The sequence below is a fragment of the Oncorhynchus kisutch genome, linkage group LG25 (genome assembly GCF_002021735.2).
Source record: "Oncorhynchus kisutch isolate 150728-3 linkage group LG25, Okis_V2, whole genome shotgun sequence".
Classification (NCBI taxonomy): domain Eukaryota; kingdom Metazoa; phylum Chordata; class Actinopteri; order Salmoniformes; family Salmonidae; genus Oncorhynchus; species Oncorhynchus kisutch.
In genome coordinates, this window is record NC_034198.2 from 17,023,776 (window position 1) to 17,051,691 (window position 27,916).

At 41.8% G+C, this 27,916-nt stretch overlaps 2 protein-coding genes across 4 annotated transcripts; one reads left to right on the top strand and one right to left on the bottom strand.

Moving 5' to 3' along the window:
* The first annotated feature begins 410 nt into the window (after positions 1 to 410).
* On the top strand, positions 411 to 13,529 carry LOC109870374 (nucleoside diphosphate kinase A-like). Of its 2 annotated transcripts, none has more exons than XM_020460861.2 (5): positions 411 to 607; positions 6,098 to 6,270; positions 7,041 to 7,142; positions 7,431 to 7,543; positions 7,792 to 13,529. In XM_020460861.2, exons 2-5 carry the CDS (start codon positions 6,145 to 6,147, stop codon positions 7,904 to 7,906), a joined length of 456 nt encoding a protein of 151 aa, XP_020316450.1. In that variant the 5' UTR covers positions 411 to 607; positions 6,098 to 6,144; the 3' UTR covers positions 7,907 to 13,529. The 2 variants fall into 2 exon arrangements, with proteins under 2 accessions (XP_020316450.1, XP_031660697.1); XM_031804837.1 differs by lacking the exon at positions 411 to 607 and adding an exon at positions 5,213 to 5,324.
* LOC109870313 (MBT domain-containing protein 1) lies at positions 9,056 to 27,797 on the bottom strand. Of its 2 annotated transcripts, XM_020460771.2 has the most exons (17): positions 27,593 to 27,797; positions 26,414 to 26,615; positions 25,967 to 26,100; positions 25,676 to 25,796; positions 25,428 to 25,510; positions 25,157 to 25,274; positions 24,813 to 24,947; positions 24,585 to 24,673; positions 22,160 to 22,385; positions 21,989 to 22,044; positions 21,765 to 21,869; positions 20,048 to 20,195; positions 19,741 to 19,823; positions 17,002 to 17,236; positions 15,258 to 15,329; positions 14,388 to 14,552; positions 9,056 to 13,887 (listed from the first exon to the last, which is right to left on the bottom strand). In XM_020460771.2, the coding sequence occupies exons 1-17, from the start codon at positions 27,611 to 27,613 to the stop codon at positions 13,769 to 13,771; spliced, it is 2,112 nt and encodes a 703-aa protein (XP_020316360.1). In that variant the 5' UTR covers positions 27,614 to 27,797; the 3' UTR covers positions 9,056 to 13,768. The 2 variants fall into 2 exon arrangements, with proteins under 2 accessions (XP_020316360.1, XP_020316361.1); XM_020460772.2 differs by lacking the exon at positions 14,388 to 14,552 and having other exon boundaries at positions 27,593 to 27,771.
* Between the last annotated feature and the right edge of the window lie 119 nt (positions 27,798 to 27,916).

The window sequence follows — 27,916 nt, forward strand, 5'->3', positions numbered from 1 at the left end:
ACAAACTTCTGTTGTTACTCCTATGAACAGAGAAAGTGAAATATTCCTTGATATTAAAAAAGACCCAAGCCGCTAATAATAATAATAACAACAATAACAATACACTTTCCTACTCATTCCTGCTGCAGTGTTTGTTGTAGAGCCGAGTGGAAATAGGAAGAACACCCATGTTATGCCTTATAAAAGTGTTGACAGTGCTGAGAAGGAACTTCAGCATGAACACACTCATAAAAACAGCATCTCTTTGCTGTATTCGTTGACACTCTCTAGCCATGGTTATTTATACCTGATACGTTAATGCAGACACGGTCATCTAAGCCATCTGATTGGCCAGCAGTAGGCTTAGTGCACTTGATTTCCTCTCTGGGACCGCCGGGAAGCTTCAGACACATGAGGGGAACACTGCTCGCCACTCATGCAGTTTACTCTTTTATCCATTATATGGTTAATTTGATCCCAGCCAATCACAGTTTAGCTGTTCACGCATCTCACTCCTTGAAGTTTAGTTATAAAAAATCTTTGGTGAGATCGCTTACAGAGTGAGGGTGAACATCTGAAGAGTGGCTCCCAACTTTTCTACAACTGTTTTGTGTGCGTTCAGATACTAGTGAGTATTGTTTGAGGTTATATCGTAATTCTATTGAAAGCCCGAGTGTTAATTGCCATTAGTGGTGTTCATTTCACCTTTATCTTTTGAGTAATGGTAGATTGCTAGATTGCTTTGATGTTTGTATAGGCCTACTATTTGCTCACATTGTTTGCATCATGAATATTAGTTAATGGTTATTACTTAGTTATGACCTTATGTGGTTACATGCAAATGCAGCGGCATTGCTTTGTTAGTGCTACAATTAAGTGTGATATGCTACATCATGCTAGTGTGCATGCCTTTGCCTCATGGCAGTGTGGTTGTGCTTGCAGGCGCGCGCGCTATTTAGCTAATTGAAGCCTGTATGTACCAGCCTGCTTGTACCAGCCTGCTTGTTTAGCCCTGTTAATGGTACTGTTTGTGTCCACAGTGGTTATGGACATTATTATTATTTCTGTATAATCACTCATTGCAGAAGCATAGCCAGTAATTAGTTGGTGGGTGGGCCTGCAGAAATTTGGGTGGGCCAAAAAAGCTGAGAGAAAATGTTGCATTTTCAAAGCTAATTTCCTGCAATTCTACCATGAAGCAGGCAGGAATCCTTACCTTGTTTCATTACATCACTACCACTTCTGACACCAACGTAATGAAACAGGCAGGGAGAGCGGCTCGAACCCACAACCTTCTAGCCAAAAGCCCAGCGCACCATTTACTGTGCCACTAAACCATGCTTATGTGGCAGAGTCAATATCTGCGTTTATAAACCAGGGTCGCTGCATTATGTAAGTCTATTTGTAATATTGGCCTTACTGTATGTATTAGAGGTCGACCGATTATGATTTTTCAATGACGATACCGATTATTGGAGGACCAAAAAAAAGCCGATCCTGATTAATCGCCGATTTTTATATATATATGTTTCTAAAAATGACAATTACAACAATACTGAATGAACAATGAACACTTTTATTTTAACTTAATTTAGTACATAAATAAAATCAATTTAGTCTCAAATAAATAATGAAACATTTTTTGGGTTTGGTTTAAATAATGCAAAAACACAGTGTTGGATGAGAGAGTAAAAGTGCAAAATGTGCCATGGAAAAAAGCTAATGTTTGAGTTCCTTGCTCAGAACATGAGAACATATGAAAGCTGATGGTTCCTTTTAACATGAGTCTTCAATATTCCCAGTAGAGGTCGACCGATTAATCGGAATGGCCGATTAATTAGGGCCAATTTGAAGTTTTAGTAACAATCGGAAATCGGTATTTTCGGACACCGATTTGGTCGATTTTAAAAATATTTTTTACCACTTTATTTAACTAGGCAAGTCGGTTAAGAACACATTCTTATTTTCAATGACGGCCTAGGAACGGTGGGTTAACTGCGTTGTTCAGGGGCAGAACGATAGATTTTCATATTGTCAGCTCGGGGGATCCAATCTTGCAACCTTACAGTTAACTAGTCCAACACTCTAACCACCTGCCTCTCATTGCACTCCACGAGGAGCCTGCCTGTTACGCGAATGCAGTAAGAAGCCAAGGTAAGTTGCTAGTTAGCATTAAACTTATCTTATAAAAAAACAATCAATCAATCATAATCACTATCTTTTTAAACCTGCATATTTAGTTAATATTGCCTGCTAACATTAATTTATTTTAACTAGGTAAATTGTGTCACTTCTCTTGCAACAGAGTCAGGGTATATGCAGCAGTTTGGGACGCCTGGCTCGTTGCGAACTGTGTGAAGACTTTCTTCCTAACAAAGACAGCCAACTTCGCCAAACGGGGGATGATTTAACAAAAGCGCATTTGCGAAAAAAGCACAATCGTTGAACGACTGTACCTAACCATAAACATCAATGCCTTTCTTAAAATCAATACACGGAAGTATATATTTTTAAACCTGCATATTTAGCTAAAAGAAATCCAGGTTAGCAGGCAATATTAACCAGGTGAAATTGTATCACTTCTCGTGCGTTCATTGCACGAAGAGTCAGGGTATATGCAACAGTTTTGGCCGCTTGGCTCGTTGCGAACTAATTTGCCAGAATTTTACGTAATTATAACATAACATTGAAGGTTGTACAATGTAACAGCAGTATTTAGACTTAGGGATGCCACCCGTTAGATAAAATACCGATGTAACGGCGTTCTTCGTTTGTAGAAAGAGAGTCGGACCGAAATGCAGCGTGGTGGTTACTCATGTTCTTTAATGAAGAAAAAGTGACGATACATGAAATAACTTAATAAATACAAAAACAACAAACGGAACGTGAAACCTAATTACAGCCTATCTGGTGAAACTACACAGAGACAGGAACAATCACCCACGAAATACAAAGCGAACTCAGGCTACCTAAATACGGTTACCAATCAGAGGCAACGAGAAGCACCTGACTGCTGATTGAGAACCGCCTCAGGCAGCCAAGCCTACACTCGACACACCCCTAATCAACCACAATCCCAATGCCTACAAAAAAAAACAATACGACAACACAATAACCCCTGTCACACCCTGGCCTGAACAAATAATTAAAGAAAACACAAAATACTAAGACCAAGGCGTGACAACCGAACGGTTCCATATTTCACTGAAATTATAGTTTCCGGATTCAACCATATTAATAACCAGGTTCGTATTTCTGTGTGTTATTATGTTATAATTAAGCCTATGATTTGATATTTGAGCAGTCTGACTGAGTGATGGGTAGGCAGCAGCAGGCTCATAAGCATTCATTCAAACAGCACTTTCATGCGTTTTGCCAGCAGCTCTTCGCAATGCTTCAAGCATTGAGCTTTTTATGACTTCAAGCCTATCAACTCCCGAGATTATGCTGGTGTAACCGATGTGAAATGGCTAGCTAGTTAGCGGGGTGCGCGCTAATAGCGTTTCAAACGTCACTCGCTCTGAGACTTGGAGTAGTTGTTCCCCTTGCTCTGCAAGGGCCACAGATTTTGTGGAGCGATGGGTAACGATGCTTTGAGGGTGGCTGTTGTCATGTGTTCCTGGTTCGAGCCCAGGTAGGGGCGAGGAGAGGGACGGAAGCTATACTGTTGCACTGGCAATACTAAAGTGCCTATAAGAACATCCAATAGTCAAAGGTATATGAAATACAAATGGTATAGAGGGAAATAGTCCTATAAATACTACATTAACTACAACCTAAAACCTCTTACCTTGGAATATTGAAGTCGCATGATAAAAGGAACCACCAACTTTCATATGTTCTCATGTTCTGAGCAAGGAACTTAAACGTTAGCTTTCTTACATGGCACATATTACTTTCTTCTCCAATACTTTGTTTTTGCATTATTTAAACCAAATTGAACATGTTTCATTATTTATTTGAGGCTAAATTTATTTTATTGATGTTAAATTGTTAAATTGATGTTTTATTGATGTTAAGTTAAAATAAGTGTTAATTCAGTATTGTTGTAATTGTCATTATTACAAAAATAATTAAATTGTCTGATTAATCGGCATCGGGTTTTTTGGTCCTCCAATAATCGGTATCAGTATCAGCGTTGAAAAATCATAATCGGTCGACCTCTACTTTTAATGGCTTTCCATGAACCAGTTTGCCAGTCCCCGCCCATTGGGCACAGACGTCATTTCAACGTTTAGTTTTGATCAAATCTAATTGTATTTGTCACATGCGCCGAATACAGAAGGTGTAGACCTTACCATGAAATTCTTACTTAGAAGCCCTTAACCAACAATGCAGTTCAAGAAATAGAGTTAAGAAAATATTTACTAAATAAACTAAAGTTTTAAAAAATACAATAAAAAGTAACACAATAAAATAACAATAACATATACAGCGGGTACCAGTACCGAGTCAATGTGCGGGGGTACAGGTTAGTCGAGGTAATTTGTACATGTAGGTAGGGGTGAAGTGACTATGCTTAGATAATAAACAGCGTGTAAAGAGAAAGGGTGGGGTCATCAATGGCCATTTGATTAATTGTTCAACAGAAAATGTTTGGGTCCTTCCTCTGACACCGCCTAGTATATAGGTTCTGGATGGCAGGAAGCTTGGCCCCAGTGATGTATTGGACCATATGCACTATCTTCTGTAGCGCCTTATGGTCAGATGCTAAACAGTTGCCATACCAGGCGGTGATGCAACCGGTCAGGATGCTCTCGATGGTGCAGCTGTAGAGCTTTTTTAGGATCTGGGGACCCATGCCAAATCTTTTCAGTCTCCTGAGGGGGAAAAGGTGTTGTCGTTCCCGCTTCACAACTTTTCTTGGAGTGTTTGGACCATGATAGTTTGTTGGGGATGTGGACACCAAGGAACTTAAAACTCTGGACCCACTCCACTACAGCCCCGTCGATGTTAATGGGGGCCTGTTCGGCCCTCCTTTTCCTGTAGTCCACGATCAGCTCCTTTGTCTTGCTCACATATATTTGGTTGAGTTGTCAACTAATGTGAATTAAACGTGAAATCAACAAAAAATGCCGTCATTGGATTTAGGTTAAAAAAAATCAATAACTCCCTTACGTTGATGATCTTTTGCAAATCCATGATGATTCAACGTCATCACATTGCTTTTTTGCATGATGTGGAAACAATGTTGATTCAACCAGTTTTTGCCCTGTGGGCGCCTCCATGTGTAAAACCCAGTAGCGCTCCTGCAATCTGCATTGGGATTACTGAAAGCACCGCATTAGCGAAAATAACCTGCCCAGCTCCCTGTCAGTCACTAACCCGGAGGATCAGTTGTCAAGGTATAGTAAAGCTATTGTAGCTATAGTATAGTCTACCTGTTTGTGACCTATTTAACTGATATTTTATGTCTATATCTTACTGGGATAGACCTAGTTGGAACCTTGTTTAATTTTTCTTTGGGATATTTAGTTGTTTAATATCTCGGGAAACATGTTATAGGCTATTGGTAGCTCTTGTTAGGTGTCGTATAGCCTAGCCTATACTCTCTCCTATGGCGATATGTCATCTGGTGTGAATGCATTTCATTTTGGTGAGTGATTTTCTGCGTAGTTTTACCTGGAGAGGCACATGTTCCCCACTCGGGATATTATCCTATCAGTATTTTGTGAATAAACATTTAGTGCTGTGGTATTTTATTACATTTTATTTGCTCAGTGTTGTTAGGAAATGTGTTGGAACAAATCATCCACTAAGGTGATTTTGATGCGGGTGATTAGGTAGATTACCTTCTGGCAGCTGGTCAAAGACGCCACGGAGCATGACAGTTTTCAGGCTTCAAATGCGAAGGCAGAGGGGTTACCTTGCTAAGGGGGCCCAGTGTGCGCAGTGTCATTGGCCCCGTTCATGAGATTGTCCCATGATGGGAGTCGGGGGCCTCGGCACCGCGACCCCAAGCTGAATGTGCCAAATGTGCGTAACGTTTTCTTACAGTTGGTGGAATTCGCCTCTCTCTCTCTTTTCTATCCTCTCTCTCTTCCATCCCCTCAATCTCTTAACCCCCTCCTTCCCTCTCTGTCTGTCTCATATCACACTCTCCTCTGTCACTGTGTAGCCTTCTCTCTCTTCTCTCTACTCCTTATCTCCTGTCCTCGTAGCGCCATGTCGAACGAGGAGCGGACTTTCATTGCCATCAAGCCAGATGGAGTTCAGAGGAGGCTTGTTGGCGAAATCATCAAGCGATTTGAGCTAAAGGGCTTCAAAATGGTGGGGATGAAATTTGTCCAGGTACGTCATTCTACTTACTAGAATCTGTTATTTTATATGTAGGCTGTAGTCCTATGCACTTTCAGCGCATTACCAGACAAAATGGTATAGCCAATAAGTAGGACTGAATGGCAGGCCTGTATAACAGTATGTAAACAGGCTATCTGACATCTTTTTTAAATAAGCACACAAATCGTCTAAGCAATAACTGCCAATACACATTGTTTGGGCATACAATACACATTGTTTGGGCATACAGTGCAGTAGGACCTCATCTAGTCCTTGAGGTAGTTCCTAGTGAGCAGATTAGCTTCCTGGCTTTTCTTAACCACATGTATGTTTAGCATAGGTCTCCTGATCCTGTCTTCATTGGTCTGTGGCCAAAGAGCAGGCCATGTTGGAACAGCAGTGGTAGAATAGCAGAAGTAATGCAACCCTACGAAACCCTTGTTTTGTTGCAACATGACTGTTACAGGATCCTTTACTCCACAGGAGGTTGGTGGCGCCTTAATTGGGGAGGACGGGCTCATGTTAATGGCTGGAGCGGAATAGTATCAAACACATGGTTTCCAGGGGTTCGATAGCATTCCATTAGCTCCGTTCCAGCCATTTATAATGAACCGTCCTCACCTCAGCAGCCTCCACTGCTTTACTTCTGCTATTCTACCACTGCTGTTCCAACATGGCCCGCTGTATTTTTGCTGTGATCTGCCTCTTGGGCGTCTATGGTTCTGGTGGATTATTGATGGTTCTGACTACCTGTTGTGTTATGTCGTGTCTGACTAACCCAGGCCCCGGAGTCTCTGCTGAGGGAGCACTACGCTGACCTGGAGGACAGACCCTTCTTCCCAGGCCTCGTCAGCTACATGACCTCAGGACCAGTGGTTGCCATGGTAGGAGAGACTTTCCTCGTTGTGTTCATTGACGAGTGTTGCAATTGGTCTAGTTTCCCCTGCAAGAACATAGAAAAGCCTGCACACTGTAACGCTTCTAATACCATTTCACCGTGCATGCGGTCACTACCTGTACCACTGTCAGATTATAGCTTTGAGCCGCCAGGCTTGAACATATTCACATTAGTACTCGTATTTTGACATGTATTTGACCGCTGTGCATCGAAATGGAAGATCATAAAGTGTACTTGGATAGTACAGTGTTATCCATCTGTGTGTGGGTGCCAGGTGTGGGAAGGGTTCAACGTGGTGAAGACAGGCAGAGTGATGCTGGGAGAGACCAACCCTGCAGACTCCAAACCCGGCACCATCCGAGGGGACTACTGCATCCAAGTGGGCAGGTGAAAATTCATCGCGCCACACCACTGCACATGATACAACAAGAAAAGAATGCCGCGTTTAATCACACACACACACACAACAGATAACACACAAAAGCATTTACTAAGTAAACGTGTTGATATTTTAAAACCTCTGCTTTTTTGATCATTGACATCACTTGGACAAGTCCAGTACTTGCTAAACTCTATCCAGAGACACTAATTAACCCATCGTTAAGTCTCCATCTTTCTTCCCTTGTTGTTTTTAGGAACATCATCCATGGCAGTGACTCAATAGAGAGTGCCAACACAGAGATCAACCTGTGGTTCAGACCTGAGGAGCTTTGCAGCTACACTAGCTGCTCTACCAGCTGGCTCTACTGATCTAGGATCAGTTTACCATCCACAAACCCTAACCATTAGGACTAGGAGGGGGAATGTAAAACTGGCCTTAGATCAGAGACAACTTCATCCTACTCTAGCTGGCGACTGAGGACCATTTACTATGGTAAATGTGTTCGACTGCTTGTTTTGTTCAACTGAGCTTTCCAATAAAAAACTCACAACCATCTTTTTTTCTTGTTGCTAGGGGTTGACAAAATCTGATAACCTTACTGAAATTACCAGGTTTTCCAGAAATCCTGGATGGAGGATTCTGGATTTCTTGCTCATTCCTTCGTGATTCAGGGAAACTTCCAACCTACCTCACATCATGAAAACCCTTTTCTTTCAACAGCCACCCAGTGAACTGCTCTTGATCATCTGACATGGCCTACAGTAGGTTGATAGGGTTCATTGGTGCATCACCGTCCTGTGGGCCTCAGTCCTGCTGGCCACATTGACAGTTCAAACATTAGCAGGCCTGGCCAGGTCACTGCCAATATTAAGAGGGATTAGCCGGCGCATTAAACCTAGGTTGGGATTAACTGTGGATCTGCTGCCTTGCTCAGGTGAGTAAACGGTCAACCTAATGGTGGACAAGCATTTTGGGACCTGGGATGACACAAAGGAGGTATCACACACATACTGTATGCTTAGAATGGTACCTGTGTCACTGGGGAAGATTTGACCCAAGATGTCTATCAGACGTGCATGTGGTGTGGAGCACTGGAAGCACCTGAGGCTGGCAGATCTCTAGTCAGTTTCATTGCAGGACTCTGGAGACGCACTGGGTCCACTGCATGGGGAAGTGACATTGGAGTTACAATCGTTAGCAGCTGCACACAAGCCTAAGATCACCAATGCCAAGCGTGGGCTGGAGTGGTGTAAAGCTCACCGCCTCTGGAGCAGTGGAAACGCGTTCTCTGGCGTGATTAATCCCGCTTCACCATCTGGCAGTCTAACACATGAATCTGGGTTTGGCAGGCGCCAGGAGAATGCTACCTGCCCCAATGCATAGTGCCAACTGTAAAGTTTGGTGGAGGAGGAATAATGTTGTGTGGCTGTTTTTCATGGTCCGGACGAGGCCCCTTAGTTCCAGTGAAGGGAAATCTTAACTACAAAGATTGGAAAAAATCTGCATCAACAAATATAGTAATTTATAAGTATCATTTTATTCAGTGTAAAAAGTTAGTTCTTACAAAAATCACTAACAGATAGACCTTTTCACAGCCATGCGGAAACCGTTTGCAATGGTTGTAAACAAATAAACAAATAAACACAACCAATATTGTCCCCAAACATTTGATATATTTACAAATTCAAGGAATTGTCTATCAAACTTTGATCACAGCACAAAATTACCATAATGATGAAAGGAAACCTCATTTTTATAGACACTATCAAAAAATGTACAAACCCTACACTGCAACTTAATATGTATTACAAGGGCCAGTGTTAATAATTTCAACAATCTTAACCATTGTTATTTGTATCCAAAATAAATCAAAAACGCAACTTAAGCCCCTCCATTCATAATTACAATTGAGAATTATTTCCCCAATAAAATAACTAATAATCACGTTATCAAATATATGTAGCACCATGATATAATGGCTGAATATAGAGGGTTTGTCGCATACAAAAAGAGACCCGTGTTAGTATTCAATGAACAGACACCACATTCTAGATTGACTCCCTAGCCCCTACCACCACGAGAAACCATGTGAGTCTGAAAAGATTTGGATAGGTGTAAGCAATATGGCTCAAATTCCACCAAGCTTACCAAAAGGGCAAAATGGAGGTATTAGCATGTTTCTCATACCTATCAAATCTGTAGGAGATACTTTGGGTTAGGTGCTAGAGGTGAATTTAGTGGGCGGTAGCAAGACCAAAGACCATAACAGCAACAACAACAAAAAGCTCAGTACAGGACCACAGAAAGACCTCACTATTCTGCATGCACTCTAACTTGATTGATCAGTGCACCCACTCCCAAATCAGCCCCTCAGATCTACACACTTCCTGAATTGCCCCTTGTACATCTGAACAGACCGGATAGATGTGAGCTTATAATGTCATATTGCTTATACGCAACCTGTTCTTTCAGATATCTAAGAAGGATTCAGAAGTGACTAGATGGAGAGGCAAGGTGTTGACTTTGGATTGGGCTTCTAGGTGATATTGGGATATTCTTACATACATTTCTAAGAATAAAGAAAGAGGCATAGTATCACTGAAAAAGTAGAAACCTTCAAAATGCAGAAAAGGTTTGCGGTGTTTGATTGTGCGTTAGGAATCATTTGGGTTATTTGGAAAGTAGCAGCAAAGTTAGTCTATAAACAGCAGTGTCATTTTCCTTACGGTGATAATGTAATTTGGTCAGTAAATTGGTTAAGATGACCATCATCCTTTAATGCTATCTTCGTTCTCATCTAGTTAGTCAAAGTCTGCGCCAGATCGAATTTCATAAAGTGAATCACAAACAAAAAAGCAAATCCTGAACTCCAAACCTTTTACACATAAGGGTATAACGAGACAACATTTTATTGCTCTGCTGGACATTGTATATAACCTTAATTAATATGATGAAAAATTCAATCATAAATCAACAGAGAGAGGAAATGCATATTGGCAGAAACTATGAAACTATACATCCCTTGGAAAAAGAACACCACATGGAAACAACGAGGGTAACACATACCTATCTACACAAAGCACGGCGTCAAACTGAAAGCTGATCCAAGGGATCTTAATTGTTACTGTTAGAACATTAGGACATGAATGGTTTATATAAAATACCTTACCAACCAACTGAACAGTAAATCACTGAACACAAGAAACCATATCAAAAACGGGAGAAATCAACATTCAGACATGGACAAGAAGAAACAATTTGTGAGCAAGTTATTCCATTAAGACTTTTCTCTAAGTAACTTTACGCAATGTCGTTCTGTTTGATTTTAACCGTAATGTGCTTTGCTTGACCCTTGAAGACAAGAAAAAGCAAACATTTCCTGAGAAGTTAATCGTCAACCTTACTGGTAGAGAGAGATTATAGCTAATTTCACAACTGCGACGATCACTGAGCTAGACCCATTTTTCTGTACTAGTTTATTTCGACACGGAGTGTACAAAGCATTACGGACACCTGCTCTTTCTATGACAGACTGACCAGGTGAACACTATGATCCCTTATTGATGTCACTTGTTAAATCCACTTCAAATCAATGTAGATGAAGGGGAGCAGACAGGTTAAAGAAGGATTTTTAAGCCTTGAGACATGGATTGGGTACGTGTGCCATTCAGAGGGTGAATGGGCAAGACAAAATAGTGCCTTTGAACGGGGTATGGTAGTAGGTACCAGGCACATTGGTTTGTGGGGGTGGGGTGGGGGGCAAAAACTCAGTATTAGGACGGTGTCCTTAAGGTTTTGTACACTCAGTGTATACAGCGTGTGGTTCTAACAAACCTAACTATTCTATTCTGATTATAGACCATAGCTCACAGTTGTCACAGTTATGCAATAGAATTTAGGTAAACTGATGTAAGTATAATATATTTTATGTATCTTAATATCACTTTAGGGTGTTATAGTTCATGGATGTGACATAGCAAGATAATACAGAAAACATTATTGCATATTATTCCATTTCGAGGACTACCTCAAATGTGCTATGTTAGAAATATCGGTGTTTGCGGTCTAGTCTTAAAGTCAAACATATGAGGATATAATTATTTTATTTGCATATGGTATATCAAGTTGCCCAAACCTGCATTTCAAATTTGAGACCCCATTAGGAATTCACAATGAGCCCCAACCCTGTCTCTATTTGACTGCCAAGCTCACCAGGAGGTAGTACAAAGATAGAAATGAAGTCTAGATACAGATGCGTCACCACTCAGTACCAGCTACAACACACAAGCAGATTCAGGAATTCAGGAGGATCTCCTCCAACCAATCAGGAATATTATAAAAAATGTATGACCTCTAATTGGTGAATAAAGAAGCCAATGGGAAAGGTTCTCCTGCTATAGCCTACTCCAATCTGATCCCATTGGTTTTATGTACGCACAGACTATCAACAAAGCCGTGTTTAATAAAAGACATTAACACAAACAACAAAAGGTGTTATCCAGTGGCTCGGTTGAATACTTAACCAGTACGCATCAATATGGCTCTGAAATAAAGAACTACCCATACACAAGAGGAAAAACACCACTGAAATAAAATGACCGGTTTTGCATATCTCGGAAGTCATCCATGAAATGTAGCCTACATTGTTTTTCTGCCTGCTTTACAACATCATTTTAGGATTCAACTTTTCTTGATTACTAAAATCATTTCTGTCTTTTAGGGCCAGACTTACTAAGTTTACACTTGTTTTCTTCGAGGAAAATAGGTTATGACAATATGGTAGAGTAAAATAAAGAGTATATCATGGTTTAGCTTTGTTTCTGGAGTTGTATCCTGTACTTGAAAAAAACAGATGCAAACGTTAGCTAAGTCCGGTCCTTCTATTCTAAAGCTGCTGACATGGTAAAGGGTGGTTCCAACAACCCAAAGAGACTGGTTGTTTGTTCCTGTAGTGCAATCTGTGACAGTGTTTATCTAGTGTATCCCAATAGACACATTAGCACTACCTAGTACGCATAGCCAATACTAAGTAGTACGCAAGTTACCCTATTAAGACACAAACACCATCTAGGTTTGAGAGTGTCAGTCCTATCACACCAGCAAGGTTTCGGATTTATACAACATCTATTCAAAACCCACTCTCGTCAAATCACAATTCTTAATATCTATATAGTTCTATATTGAACAGTCACATCTATGAATATGTATCCTCATAATATCTACACCACTCCCGACGGTATCCCCCCCCCCCCAAAAGAGAGGTTGACAACAAATCAGCGTTGAAGTCAAAATAACAACAACCCTCCAATTTAAAGGGCAAAAAACTAACAAAAAAACCTGAAACTTTACAAATATCAACTGAAAACTTCAAGTACTATTAACAAATAAAAAGCAAGTCCACCTGGCAAAATGTTTGACAAATAATAAGAATCATCCTGCTTTATACAACTTGTTCCCTCCCTCTCAAGACCGAGTGAAATTAAATCCAGCCATGTGCGGCTTAGCCTTCTTACCTGAAAGAAATAAACCAAGGCCTGGCTCAGAAATATCTGTCACAGTTAGTCCAGGTGACTGTGTGTTTGGGCCCCAAGTTTTGAGTCAGAGATCCTGCCTAGCAGGGTGGGGGAGAGAGACTACCCAAATGAGAGGCTTCTGTTTCTGGGCATCCAGAGCTCCAATGCCCCCTAGATAGATGCATTTATGGAGGAAGAGAGAGAGAGCCACAGTCGTATCCAATCATCCAGGGAATTGGGATTTTAAATCAGATTGTCCAGGTATCATAAGAGGCCTCTTCTGGGCCAGTGGCTTTGGGAAGTGTCTAGTTACCCGTTAGCCTTGTTCATATGGTATGTCTGTCTCAGTGAATGAGTGACTATCTATCAGAGCGCCAGGGTTTGAGGCTGTAGCTGCTCAGAAGGGTACTCGCCCCTGGGTGGTTTTGGGGAGCCCCAAGTAGCTTAATTTGTGGGTGAAGGTTGGGGTTTCAGGGCATGAAGTCACTCAGTATTTTGTACCCCAGTAGCATTCTCTCCTGATTGGGGTGAAAGAAACTGGCATCTCTGGATATTTTTTTTTTTTTTTGAGCACTCCATGCTCCCTGCCCTGTTGTTCTCGTCTTGGTTTAAAGATGTCTTATCCTAGTTGGGGGGGGGGGGGGGTGTAAGAGGTTCCCCCTGGCCTCCCAGGCCTAGCCCGAGGCCCCTAGCCCGAGGCCCCTGTCCCCCGGATCATCAGGGCTCCTGTTTGATGTAGTAGCTGCCCGAGCCGTTGCTCTCCTGATCTGAGATGCCCTGGGAGAAGGTGAACTCATCTACCTCAGCCGGCTCCTCCTTCAGACGCAACAGAGACTCTGGAGAGCAGGAAAGAGAGGGGGAGAGCGTGTTAGCTAAATTGAGGGTTTGATGAATCTCAAAATCATAGGCAAAACTCTTTCCAGCATACCCAGACAAGGCATTCATTTTTCAACTCCAAGAGAACAAAAAAGCAAAACAATTTTTATTCACAAAACCCTTTGCAACACAGGAACAGCCGACTTAATACCTAGCCTTCCATTTGAGCCTGCAGTTCCAGTAATACGAACAGACATACACAGTAAATCATATTACCACTTTTGCTCACCTAATACGCATCATGAGGTGGGAGGAGAAAATTACATTTTTCACATTAACACTTCCACTTCAATAACATGACACAGAAATAGCTCAAATAGATTTTTCATTCCTGCAGTTGCATCTGACACACAGCGATCACACATGAAGGTCAGGACCTAGAGTGGATGAGGACTGGCCCCTGTTTACCGCCCTCTGTCTGTGTGGAGGTCTCAGTTGTTATTCATTGTTAGTGTGTTACCTGGTTTGTGGGTGTGGTGGTGGTGGTGGTGGATGCGGGGCCGGGGGACCATAGTGGGGCCCTGGCTGGAGTAAGGGGGCGGACTCTGCTCTTCCTCCTCCCCTGATAGGCTCCTCCTCCTGCCTGCCTGACTGAAGGGCCGTCGACCAACCGGAATCTTCCGCTCTAGACACCAAGTCAGACTCAGGTAAGCTACCAGGGGTGTTTTCAGGATGCTAGCGCTCCCAACAGTATAGATTTGAATGTTTGGTTGCACAGTGTTGCTTTATATGTATTTTGACAAATCTAGTAAATGCATTAATTTATTCATCATAGATAATATTGTGTGTATTAGGCAAAGGCCTAGACAACTCCATGCTTTAATGAGATTACATAACATGTACATATTCCAAGTCCTTTCATATAATATTTCAAAACACGAATCACCAGGCCCCAATGAATTATTTTGTTGCAAAACCTTTCAAAACGGTTCCAAGAATGATCTCTGTTCCATTATGAAACGTTCTAGAACCTTACATAATCTGAATACACCCCAGGTAAGCTACCAGGTAAGCCAGACTCAAGTAAATCAGCTAGAGTTGGTGGTGTGTGTGACCGTGTCTGCACATATCCCCGCTAAACCACTCCCTGAGGTGTAAAACAAGCTGTGTTTGGACCGTCACACCCGGTATTACAAGCACGTTCCCCACATCTTTGGCTCTTCCCCCGAGTGCCACAGTTTCCTTTCATGTGACTCATGCCAACCAATCAGAACCCAAGGAACAGACAAGAAAGAAAAAGACTAACCAATAAGAGAAAGGGTAGATAGATTGACCCCACCAGAGTGTGGACCAACGGGAGGAGGAAAAGAGGAAAGAAGTGATAACTCACTTTTCTTTTGGCCTTTGTACTGTTGGGCTTTCTTCTTCTGCTTAGGTACAGCAGGTGGGATTTCTCTGGCCACTGAAATTACATAAATTAGCAGTAAATAAACAGTTGTCTATTGTTTTACTGACACAAAGGTACATTTCTGCCTGTTAGTTTGGGACTAGGGTGTAAAACCGGTAACCGGTATCCCGAGATTTCCCAACCAAGCTCCTTCAGGTTTCCTGAGAAAGAAAATGAAAGGTACCGTGGACCAATAATATACTAATTCTATGTCTCACTAACGCAAAAATATTAAACACGTACTTCCAAATAGCTGCATGAAACAGACATACCTACTCTCTGGCTTCATTTATAAATCAAACCAGTCATCACAACCCTAGCAACCTACCATATTCACTCAACATAAAGTCCCCAATAAAAAAAAACACGTGTCTTTTAGAAATGTAATTGCTGACTATCATGTGTTGGTTACATGCGACCTCTCATTACAGTCGAAAATCTCCAGCTTACATTCACAAATCTCCAAACTAGCTGTGTGGCACTGGCAGAGGTTCAACATGTGCTAGTCTACTCACTGTTAACAAAACAGCAGCTACACTGGGTCTGAAATAGACATTTACAACATTGTTCCATGATGTTAAACTTAAAAAGCGGGAGCACATCGGGCTTCCGAGTCAAATTTGCCGGAAATTGATCAACCACTCCGCTACGTATAGTGTTGAATCTCCTATACTTGCTCATTTGTTTGTTCAGCGGCGAATCATATTTATTCCCCGTGACAAAGTCACCACAATAAGTCAGTTAGCCTTGAGTAAAAACAGCCACAACCCTCCCAAATTCCCCCTGATAGCCAAGTGGAAGGGGAGAGAAAAGGACAAACAAGCTGACATATTTCAGCCAAAGGTAACCGTATAATATTTCAACAGTCGGCCAGCAGTGCTTCATCAACGAAATAGGGCGGTGACAGAGAACTTCTGAGTTATTAAATGGCAACAAATACAGTACATCAAGACACCATTATATTCATGTGTATATATTTCTCCATTTCCAGTGTATTATCAGGTCAGATTTTTTCGCTGGTATTACATGTTCTTTTAAGCTAGAGATGTGTTTTTTTTTTTTTGCAAGAGCTGCGTCTCGATCCACCGCATCCGCCTACGGTGGCCTTCCGCATCTGCGGTGAAAGGCGGCCGAGCTACAGCTGTGTTTGTCAGATCATGAGACATCCGGGAAAAAAAATTGGTGTGGAGAGGGGAGATTCTCGTGAATGCGATGGTGTTCTCCATTTTGCTCTACGATGGGACTCGTCTGAAGGTAACCGGTACTTTTGGAAGTATGGAGTTTTGTGCCTACCCCCAGAAAAAGGGGTTAAATGTGTCAACAAAAAAAAACTCAAATATTTCCTGAGCTTTATGTCTCCTAGATATAGGACAGACACTTCAAAACCTTATGATCTATTTTTGGACTGTCTTTTTTGCCATTTATGAATGCGTTTCTGTGGGATTTGGTACTAAAGACCCCCATCCCCATAGACTCTAGAGAATAAATAGCATTTCTGGTTTGAACAGGAACACCGGGATGCCCCAGTTGTGTTTGCAATTTTCCTGGGAAGGAAAATACTAAACCCAATTTGGGACTCCAATGGAATGTATCCAATCCATCAACGAGAACCTAAGGGTAGAGGTTGGTTTATGTCTGAGCATGTTAGTGTGTTATATTTGGGTAGAACTATAGTGCTTGATCTCACTCTGTGCGGCGGGGGGCTGTAGCTGGTAGCCGGTCAGCTGACACCAGCCCACGGGGTAGAGGTCAGGTGATTGGCAGTCCACCCATTGGTCGTACTCATCCTCCCAGCCGTCAAAGTGGATGCGCAACAGGCGGTGGACGATCCGAGTCACTGTGGCAACACACACCAGCCTGGGATCCATCAGGTCCACGGCCTCCAGCTTCATGCCCTGGCGGAACCCGTGGTTTGGAACATCCTGGGCAGGGGCAACAAGATAGCGGAGGCAAGGAGGAGAGATATTCTTAGGTTAAATGCTCAATCCAGTGTTTTTTCCATTACAATTTTGAAGCACTTTCTTACAAACAAAGATGTACAGTGGGTATCGTAAGTACCCCCCTTGGATTCCTTCACATTTTATTGTGTTACAAAGACCTGGGAATTTATGCCTTTCCTATGGACTTCTCAGTATTTGGTATTCAGACTTACTTTATTCAGTCACGTAACATGCTCTGCGGGTGTGGCTACCTTGCACGCTCTGAATAAACGTCATACAACCGCTGAAAACCCTCTCACTTGCTGGCCAACAGATTTCCTCCTGGAGTTTTCATTCAAATAGGGTTTTCAGTACATTTATCTTAAGACATCCCTTTAAATACGTGTACCTTTTGTCGACAGACTAGAATATACAGAGAAAACAGGTTCAGAATATTAGGGATCAATGAAAGAAAGCCATCTAAATATATGCATATTCATCTACATTTCATTTTTAAGGTTATTTTAGATGATTTAAAGTTTAGGAAAGTATTTATGATTCTGGTTTGGAGAGACTTTACACACGAAAGAAGAAAAAAAATGAGGTTTGATTCATACAGAAAATTGAAGCATTGAGTTCTTCAACTCGTGGTAATGTTGGAATATTAGTCTACGTCACATGATAATAGGGATTATAATAGGGAGAATAGTGTACAATGTTAGGCTATACCCTCCTCGTTTAATGCCTCCTCATTTATTGCCTGCACTAACCATGGAACTGTGTGATGACACAGCCAAGTATTATGCCACACTGTTACGGCTTGGCCTGTGCTCCGATTTAATTAGCCTACATGTCTTTTTTTCTTATATTATCAACTGTTACTAATGATCCTCAGCAATAAAAATAAAAATCACACAGCCGTGACGATGTTTACAGAGGAAGCAAATGAAAGTAAACAAAACAATCTAATTAAATGAAATGATAACGTAGACTATACCAACTGAAGGGAACCCACAGTAAATTGGCAGTTGAATATATGTGGTTATTAGGCCTACTAATAGTGACTAATATTTAACATGATAGAAACAGGAAACAGAGAAAGTCGGGTAGCCTGTCATTAAGACATTCGAGAGTGCACATCCCTGGATGCCAGTTAAAAGGCTGTACAATTTAAATTCTACATAATGGCACAGTATTTCATCAATTTTACAGCGGAAAGATATGTTGATATGCTTCAGTTTGCTGCCATATGACTGGTTTCACGTGTCTCCAGCGATCATAAGGTCAAATATTTTATCCAAACTGATTACTCATTTAACCTAGCTCTTATCAATAGTTCTTATCAAGTTGTACATTACAGTGCATAGAGAACGGTATTACTTCTTTCGGAGGAAAATGAAGTAGATGTTTTTTCTCACTTGGAACCGGCAGGTTCGCTACACCTTATTCATGGTTTCCGTGTGCATAAAGGTGGTGGAAATATTGGGAAATTAAGTCAAGGTCAGAATACGGCGTATCTGTGGACACCTCCGCCACACCTTCCATTTATCTGATCTCCACCCCAAACGAATAGCGGGTGAATAGCACGCTATCCTCATGCTAAAGTTCAAGGTCAGAATACGTGGAGAGAGAAAAGTGCATGAAGGGATTTACATTCCATTTATGCTTGCTTAACTCAGGTGGAAATCCCCCCTATGAGATTTCCACACCTGGATAGTTTAATACTTGCTTATTATTCTTTTACAAATTCTTCCAAGCTCTGTCAAGGTGTTGGGACACATGACTAGACAGTGATTTTAAGTCTCGCCATAGATTCTCAAGCAGATTTAAGTCACAACTGTAACTTGGCTCCTCCTCAGGAACATTCACTGTCTTCATGGTAAGCAACTCCAGTGTAGATTTGGACTTGTGTTTTAGGTTATTGTCCTGCTGAAATGGGAATTCCTCATCCAGTGTCTGGTGTAAAGCAGACTGAAGCAGGTCTCCTCTAGGATTTTAGCTGTGCTTAGCTACATCCTGTTTCTTTTTATCCTGAAACAGTCTTTGCTGATATCAAGCATACCCATACCATGATGCAGCCACCACCATTTCAGCCAAAAAGTTGGAAGTTTTTTGTTGTTGTTGCAATATTGCTTTTTCATACTTCTTGTCTTTTTGGTCATTATTGTGGCGTCTAATTCATTTGTGAAAATGTGTAGAATGTTCTTTTCACTTTGACATTATGGAGTATTTTGTGAAGATCAATGACAGATAATCACAAATGACATAATTCAATCCCACTTTGTAATGCAACAAAATGTGGGGGAAAAAATCCAAGGGGGGTGTGAATACTTATAATACCCAATGTATGCAACCGAAAGCTATCAACATATTTTATTTTATTTGTATATTTCATGTGATCATAGAAGAACAAAACGCATGTTGGCATCGCTTTGTCATTACACAGAACTACAGGACCGGGCGAAACAACAAAACAACAAATCCACGATGTCAGGAATCAGTCCTACCTTGTTAAAGAGCTTCACAGGAGCGGCTATTGAACTCGTTTCTCTGAGGTAGTCAAACCATTTAAATGGCAGTTTAGTGTACCCTGTGGGGCAAAGTCAGTGGTAAGGCTGGGTTAACATATAACCCCCGACCAGAGAGAAGGAAAGGAAGAGGAAGGAAAACTACCTTAGTATCTCTTTGTCCCAATAGTTTTTATCTAAATGAGACTATCCTTAACTAAATAAACAATGGTTGAATGATTTTTTTAAAAATCGGAGTGAAGTAATGTTGTAGTCTGTGAAAGGAAAAGGGGCTATAGAAATGTACCTCTAGGGGGCGTGAGTTCAATGTTGTTTATTCCACAGAAGCCAGCAGGGAAGATGGAGGGAGAAGTGGAGTGGTAGCAAAACCAGTCTGAGCCATCAGCTGCCTCCGACCCGTCGATGGCAATCATGAGGTACCCGTCTGCCAACACCTGAAACACAATTAAACATCAAGATAAGATGTATACAATGGAACACCTGAGACACAATTACACATCAAGACAAGATGTATACAACGGAACACCTGAAACAGACAGCAAACATCCAGACGTATACAACTCAATACCGGAAACAGGTTACAGGGGACTGAAAACAACATGGAATCCCCAATCCAGGGGTACCAACAGTGGAGAAGTATGATTGGGCTAAATGCCCCTTGAATTTGCCCTTTATGAAAGTTTTCCATTGGTAACAATCCAAACTGTTGCCATAACTTTCTTACAGTGGCTACACATATAGCTGATGGGTGAGACAGTTACCCTTCTTACAGTGGCTACATATATAGCTGATGGGTGAGACAGTTACCCTTCTTACAGTGGCTACATATATAGCTGATGGGTGAGACAGTTACCCTTCTTACAGTGGCTACATATATAGCTGAGGGGTGAGACAGTTACCCTTCTTACAGTTGCTACATATATAGCTGATGGGTGAGACAGTTACCTTTCTTACAGTGGCTACATATATAGCTGATGGGTGAGACAGTTACCCTTCTTACAGTGGCTACATATATAGCTGATGGGTGAGACAGTTACCTTTCTTACAGTGGCTACATATATAGCTGAGGGGTGAGACAGTTACCTTTCTTACAGTGGCTACACATATAGCTGATGGGTGAGACAGTTACCCTTCTTACAGTGGCTACATATATAGCTGATGGGTGAGACAGTTACCCTTCTTATAGTGGCTACATATATAGCTGATGGGTGAGACAGTTACCCTTCTTACAGTTGCTACATATATAGCTGATGGGTGAGACAGTTACCCTTCTTACAGTGGCTACATATATAGCTGATGGGTGAGACAGTTACCCTTCTTACAGTGGCTACATATATAGCTGATGGGTGAGACAGTTACCCTTCTTACAGTGGCTACATATATAGCTGAGGGGTGAGACAGTTACCTTTCTTATAGTGGCTACACATATAGCTGAGGGGTGAGACAGTTACCTTTCTTACAGTGGCTACACATATAGCTGAGGTGTGAGACAGTTACCTTTCTTACAGTGGCTACATATATAGCTGAGGGGTGAGACAGTTACCCTTCTTACAGTTGCTACATATATAGCTGATGGGTGAGACAGTTACCCTTCTTACAGTGGCTACATATATAGCTGATGGGTGAGACAGTTACCCTTCTTACAGTGGCTACATATATAGCTGATGGGTGAGACAGTTACCCTTCTTACAGTGGCTACATATATAGCTGAGGGGTGAGACAGTTACCTTTCTTATAGTGGCTACACATATAGCTGAGGGGTGAGACAGTTACCTTTCTTACAGTGGCTACACATATAGCTGAGGTGTGAGACAGTTACCTTTCTTACAGTGGCTACATATATAGCTGATGGGTGAGACAGTTACCTTTCTTACAGTGGCTACACATATAGCTGAGGGGTGAGACAGTTACCTTTCTTATAGTGGCTACATATATAGCTGAGGGGTGAGACAGTTACCTTTCTTACAGTGGCTACATATATAGCTGAGGGGTGAGACAGTTACCTTTCTTACAGTGGCTACACATATAGCTGAGAGGTTTAGAGGGTCAATGGCCTCTAGTTTCATCCCGTCCTTGAACCATTCACCACTCTGGTCCACATCCTTCACCTGAGGAGACATCACAGACACATTCTTCATTCCGGATCCATACATAGGAAAATATCAATAGAAACCACAGAGGCACAAAGACTAGGGCCACTGTAACTCCACTTGGTGTATTACATTACCTTGGCAAACAGCGGGGCGGGGGCGTCCACCTGACCATCGATTTTCTTTGACACATCTGAAAACAATCATTGCCGTCAGAGCCAGAAAACAAGCACATTGGAGTAACCAACTAACTAACTAGGCCTAACTCACTAACAACTTAACTACCCAAACCAACTAACTTGACTGACCGGATCGTTTGAAGCGGTGTCCGATGCTCCGTGACCATCCGATGGCGTGTATGAGCGGGGAGTACATGTGACACCAGAAGTCGTCGGAGCTCTCCTCGTAGACAAGCCTCAGCCTTCCCCCGATCACCTGCTCCACCAGAGCCACCCGAGTTCGGCACAGGTGCGTCTTATCCACCACCTCCACTCGCATCAGCTTCTTAAAAGGGAACTGCATGTTCTCATGGACCTGGTTAGAGAGGGGGGAATGAAAGGTGTTTGGGAATCTTGTTATGACATGCATTACCTGAATTAGGACCACAGAATATTGCCCATCTACGGAAGAGCGGCTTCTATGGAGGAACTTTGAACGGAGTAGGTATAACACTGGACCAGAGCTAGCTAACAAGCTTGTGTGTGCAGTGCGGCACCAGAACTAAAAACACGTATTGCCTTTTTGTAGCTAATAAATCCAATGTGGAATGTGATAACTATACTATCCTTAACTAGCATGGAAAAAGTGCATCTGTTCTTCTCTAATAAACATCTCTGTCCCCTTATCTGGTGAATCACACTTGGTATGTCAGTAGGCCTTGCCTAAGCCCTCTTTTTTTTTTTTTTTGTGGGACTGGAAATACAGTGCCTTCGGAAATTATTCATTGTTCTAAAAATTCCATTGTTCTAAAATTGACTAAATAAAAATCCTCAGCAATCTACACACAATAACCCATAATGACAACGTGAAAACAGGTTTAGACATTTTTGCTAAATTTATAAAAAATGTAAAAAAGTATTCAGACGCTTTACTTATGAGATTCGAAATTGAGCCCAGGTGCATCCTGTTTCCATTGACCATCCTTGAGATGTTTCTACAAATTGATTGATTGGACATGATTTGGAAAGGCACACACCTGGCTATATAAGGTCCCACAGTTGACAGTGCACGTCAGAGCAAAAACAAAGCCATGAGGTGGAAAGAATTGTTTGTAGAGCTCCGAGACAGGATTGTGTCGAGGCACAGGTCTGGGGAAGGGTACCAAAAGAATTCTGCAGCATTAAAGGTCCCCAAGAACACAGTGGCCTCCATCAGTCTTAAATGAAAGAAGTTTGGAACCACCAAGACTCTTCCTCGAGCTGGCTGCCCAGCCAAACTGAGCAATCGGGGGAGGAGGGCCTTGGTCAGGGAGGTGACCAAGAACTTGATGGTCACTCTGACAGAGCTCTAGAGTTTCTCTGTGGAGAAAGGACAACCATCTCTGCTGCACTCCACCAATCAGGCCTTTATGGTCGTGACCAGACGGAAGCCACTCCTCAGTAAAAGGCACATGACAGCCCGCTTAGAGTTTGCCAAAAGGCACATAGACTTACAGGGGGCGAAGGTTCACCTTCCAACAGGACCACGGCACTAAGCACACAGCCAAGGCAACGCAGAAGTTTCTGAATGTCCTTGAGTGGCTCAGCCAGGGTCTGGAATTGAACCCGATCGAACATTTCTGGAGACCTGAAAATAGCTGTGCAGCAACGCTCCCCATCCAACCTGACAGAGCATGAGAGCATCTGCAGAGAACGGAAGAAACCCCCCAAATACAGGTGTGCCAAGCTCGTAGTGTCATACTCAAGAAGACTCGAGGCTGTAATCGCTGCCAATGTGCTTCAACAAAGTACCGAGTAAAGGGTCTGAATACTTACGTAAATGTGATATTTCATTATTTAATTTCTTATATTAGCAATTATATTATATAATTTCTTATATTAGCAAAACAATTTCTGAAACCTTTTTTTGCTTTGACATTATGGGGTATTGTGTGTAGATTGATGAGGGGAAAAAACAACAATCAATTTTAGAATAAGGTTGTAACCTAACAAAATGTGTAAAAAGTCAAGGGGTCTTCCCGAAAGCACTATATGTAAAAGAAGAATATTATAAACCGGTTTCGTGCTTTTAAAAAATAACGGTTTTGTACCGGAGCAGTAGAGGTCACTTTCATTCCCTGTTCCGTTTCTGTTCCTTGAAAAATGTACATTATTTTCCAGTTTTTGGTTCTGTTCCCTGAACCGGTTTCAACCCCTGGTTTAGAGTGGGAGCTTTTAGACCTCTATTTTTTTTATTTAACCTTTATTTAATCAGGTAGGTCAGTTAAGAACAACTTCTCATTTACAACTGCGACCTGGCCAAGATAAAGCAAAGCAGTGCAACAAAAAAACAACAGAGTTACACATGGGATAAACAAAAGTACAGTCAATAACACAATAGAAAAATCTACATACAGTGTGTGCAAATGGAGTAAAGAGGTAAGGCAATAAATACACCATAGTAGCGAAGTAATTACAATTTAGCAAATTAACACTGGAGTGATATATGTGCAGATGATGATGATGTGCAAGTAGAAATACTGGTGTGCTTAGGCTATCATCCTTGCCTCTGCAGCTCGTAATTATGAGATCTTACCTTAGCAGCAAAGTCTGGTGGCAGTGTCTTGGCTCCAGTGAGTCGCTTCACAAGAAAAGCTTTCCAGTTAGAGTACTTATTCTGTATCGCTGAGAGAGAACACAAAAACATATCCAGTCCATCAGTCCATCCACCTGGGTTTTCATCTTCTGTTAGTGAATGTGTGACTATTTGATCAAAGACAAGTTCAAAGCGTATTACTATGATCCTTATTAGAGTGATGTTTACATTTGGGAGGTACGAGGGGTTTCCCACTGGAGGCGCACCACCCCACGGGGTGGATCTCTGGAACGCAGAGGTTACACCAGAAGTCCCTGATGGTGTCGTTGTCAAAACCCTCGTACCGCAGCAGAGCCTTGAACCCTTGGGAAGAGAACAAAACAGAGAGAGACAACAGATAAAACAGAACGTTTCACGTGACATCGTGACAACCTCATTACCGTGCATTCTTCTAAGAGGAATACCTTATACAAGTATAGTCTGATCATAGTGACCAAAAGCCGCGTAATACTTCTATTGTACCCCAGGTACAATTTGTATAAAATCCTCCATGTGTTTAGATGTATTCTTACCTGCAAGTTTGACGATCCCTGCTATCCAGTAGACTTTAGTAGAGAGGTTAGTATCGGAGTTGAGCACCTCCACCCTCACTCCTTCAGCTAGGTCTCCCCAGCACATACCCATAGGGACCTAAGTCACAGAGAAATATTTCAATTTAACACGACTTCATATTATTTCCCACAAGGGACAATTGTTTTGATCAAAACAAGTGTCGATTTACAGATGTATAACCTTAGCATCTGTAATAGACAATTTGAATGTCTGGCTATTGTTTAAACGTACGTGCTTGAAGCAGCTGACTGGTGCTCCAACCAGGTTATTGCTACAGATGTATCTGCCCCAGTCAAAGCATTCAACAGGAACTACTGTAGGGGAGAAGGAACAAGGTCAACATCACATGTTCACTATACTGGGTCAAGAAAATACAGAGAATGTGTATTCTTTTGACTGAAATAACTTTCCATTCAAGGTCATTCTTCTCCATTACAACAATATGAGAGACTGTATGTTTGGTGTACTGTGGGACTCACCTGCTTTTGATTTAGCCAGGTTTTGTTGTTGTTGACTTGCTTGGTACTGGGCGTAAGCTGCCAACTTCGCCATGAGAGGCTGTTTCTGTAACACCTTGGCCTTTTTCGTAGGTGGTTTACCCTTCGAGTAAAAAGCACATAACAATTACAATAAAGAATGAAAATAGGTAAATATGTTCACAAATTTTACTGATGCTTTCTTGCATTTCCAAAGGAAATATAAGAAAATATTCTCATTCTACCATTTGGCTGAAACAAAATGCAGAGCATAGTTGGGCATATCATGGCTACCTGGAGTCTAGCCATTATACTGGCTTTTTTAGAGTTGGAGGAGTAACTTCTAGAGCAGGAGACGCTGCAGAAGCGTTTGGTTTTGGAGTAGAAGGCGTCTCGCACTCCAACCATCCCACACATCTCACAGGTGGCTGGGGAACAGAGGCAACACATAAACATTCCCAGGAAACTCAGAATACAGCAGGAAATTCCAATGAATTCAAAGTAATGTATTATTTTATCAGTTCTCAGTTGCAGGCCGGGATCCATGCCAATACACACTCTATAGTCTAACCTCAATTACAGGCAGCCATTTAATTCACAATCTCTTCCACAAGCCCCATCCACCAATCCCCAACCGGCTTTGTGCGATCACCCCAGAGTGACACTGACTGACCCATAGATATTCCTGACCAATTTCGATCTATATCTTCAGATTCTATATCAATATTTGTCCGTACTGACCCATGCCAGCCTTGCCGTCGGGATAGGTGTAAACCTGTCCATTGTTCTTGATGATGGGCAGGCTGGCAGGGATGGAGGGCACCTCATCCTCACTGTCTTCCGAGCTGGAGCTACTGGTGCTCTCCTCACTGCAGCTGTCGTACCCGTCAAACATACCGAACGAGTCCTGACGCTTACGCTCTGAACGCGGGGTGCGCTCAGCCTGGAAGGAGCAGAGAGAGGGAGTGAATGACACCAACTGTACAGTGAGAGGGTGTGTGAGTGAGTCTATAATGTTGTGCTAGATTTTTGTGGGGAGCTAGACTAAGAGATCTATCCTTCATTATCATGACTTTGGTTTTTCTTTCAAAAAGTAAGTAATTATAACTTTCGTAACCACATGTTTTATTGTGGCATAGTCATAATAGAATATTGTCTTGAAAACTGGTATACTTGGAAACTGGGTATGGTAAACAATGTGATTCAACAGTCGCACTGATATGTGACAGATACAGATAGTTACATGGCTATGCATATGTACATGGCTACCGGCATCAATGAGATGAGAAACAACATCCAATAGAGCTAACGTTAATAGTATGAGATAACATTTTACTGAACAATGACTGAGTCTTAGCAACATAGTTAGCATACATAATAGCAATTACCTTCCTATACAACTACAAAGCCGTCTCAGAGTTTGCATTAATTTAACACTTCCTCTTCTGCATATGACAGTAACGTTCCTGTAAAATTATTTCCCCATGATCTGTTTCGCACTACGTTACTGGCTAGCTATTTATAATGTTCTAGTTAGTACACTTAGCTGGCTAAGTAACTAACCGACTTGTGTAGAATGAATGTGAGAGCTGAGGCCTTAGCATATCTGTTAATCCAGTTCTACCATATCGTTAGTTAGCTAGCCAGACCTAGCTAGCTAACGTTGGCTAGTTACAAGACCGCTTGCAATACATTATTTCAATAAACGAGTAGACCTTTATCGTGTAAAAAAACGAATAAAGCATCCATATATTCACTTTCCAAATCAGGGCTATTGGATATCATCTAGCATGTTTGGTGATTCAATCAGCTGTTCTTACTACAATCTGATAACAACGAAGGGGGAGCGCTAGCTAGCTAACGTAGCTAGCTACACAACAAGTCGGAAGCGGACGGACCATATCGGAGAAATTAACTCACCAAATTCCTTGTGTTCTCCATCAGCCCTTCATAAAGCTAGCTATGGTATTTTATTATTGTCTAAATTGGCTATAATAGTAAAACCCCCCAAAAAAGGGGAGGTTTATTAGCTTCAGAAAGCTAAACTCGGAGCCTGAAAATATCAGGATATCAACAAAAACACAATGTATCGAAAGCGCACGCGCGAGTTTAACCCACTTTGCTGTGATTGGTCAGAGTTGAACGAGAGTTGTAGAAAACAAAACAGACCATCCCTATTGTCATGTAAATGATTTACCCTCCTTCCAGTTAAATTACCACAATCTTTGATCGTAAAAGTAAAAG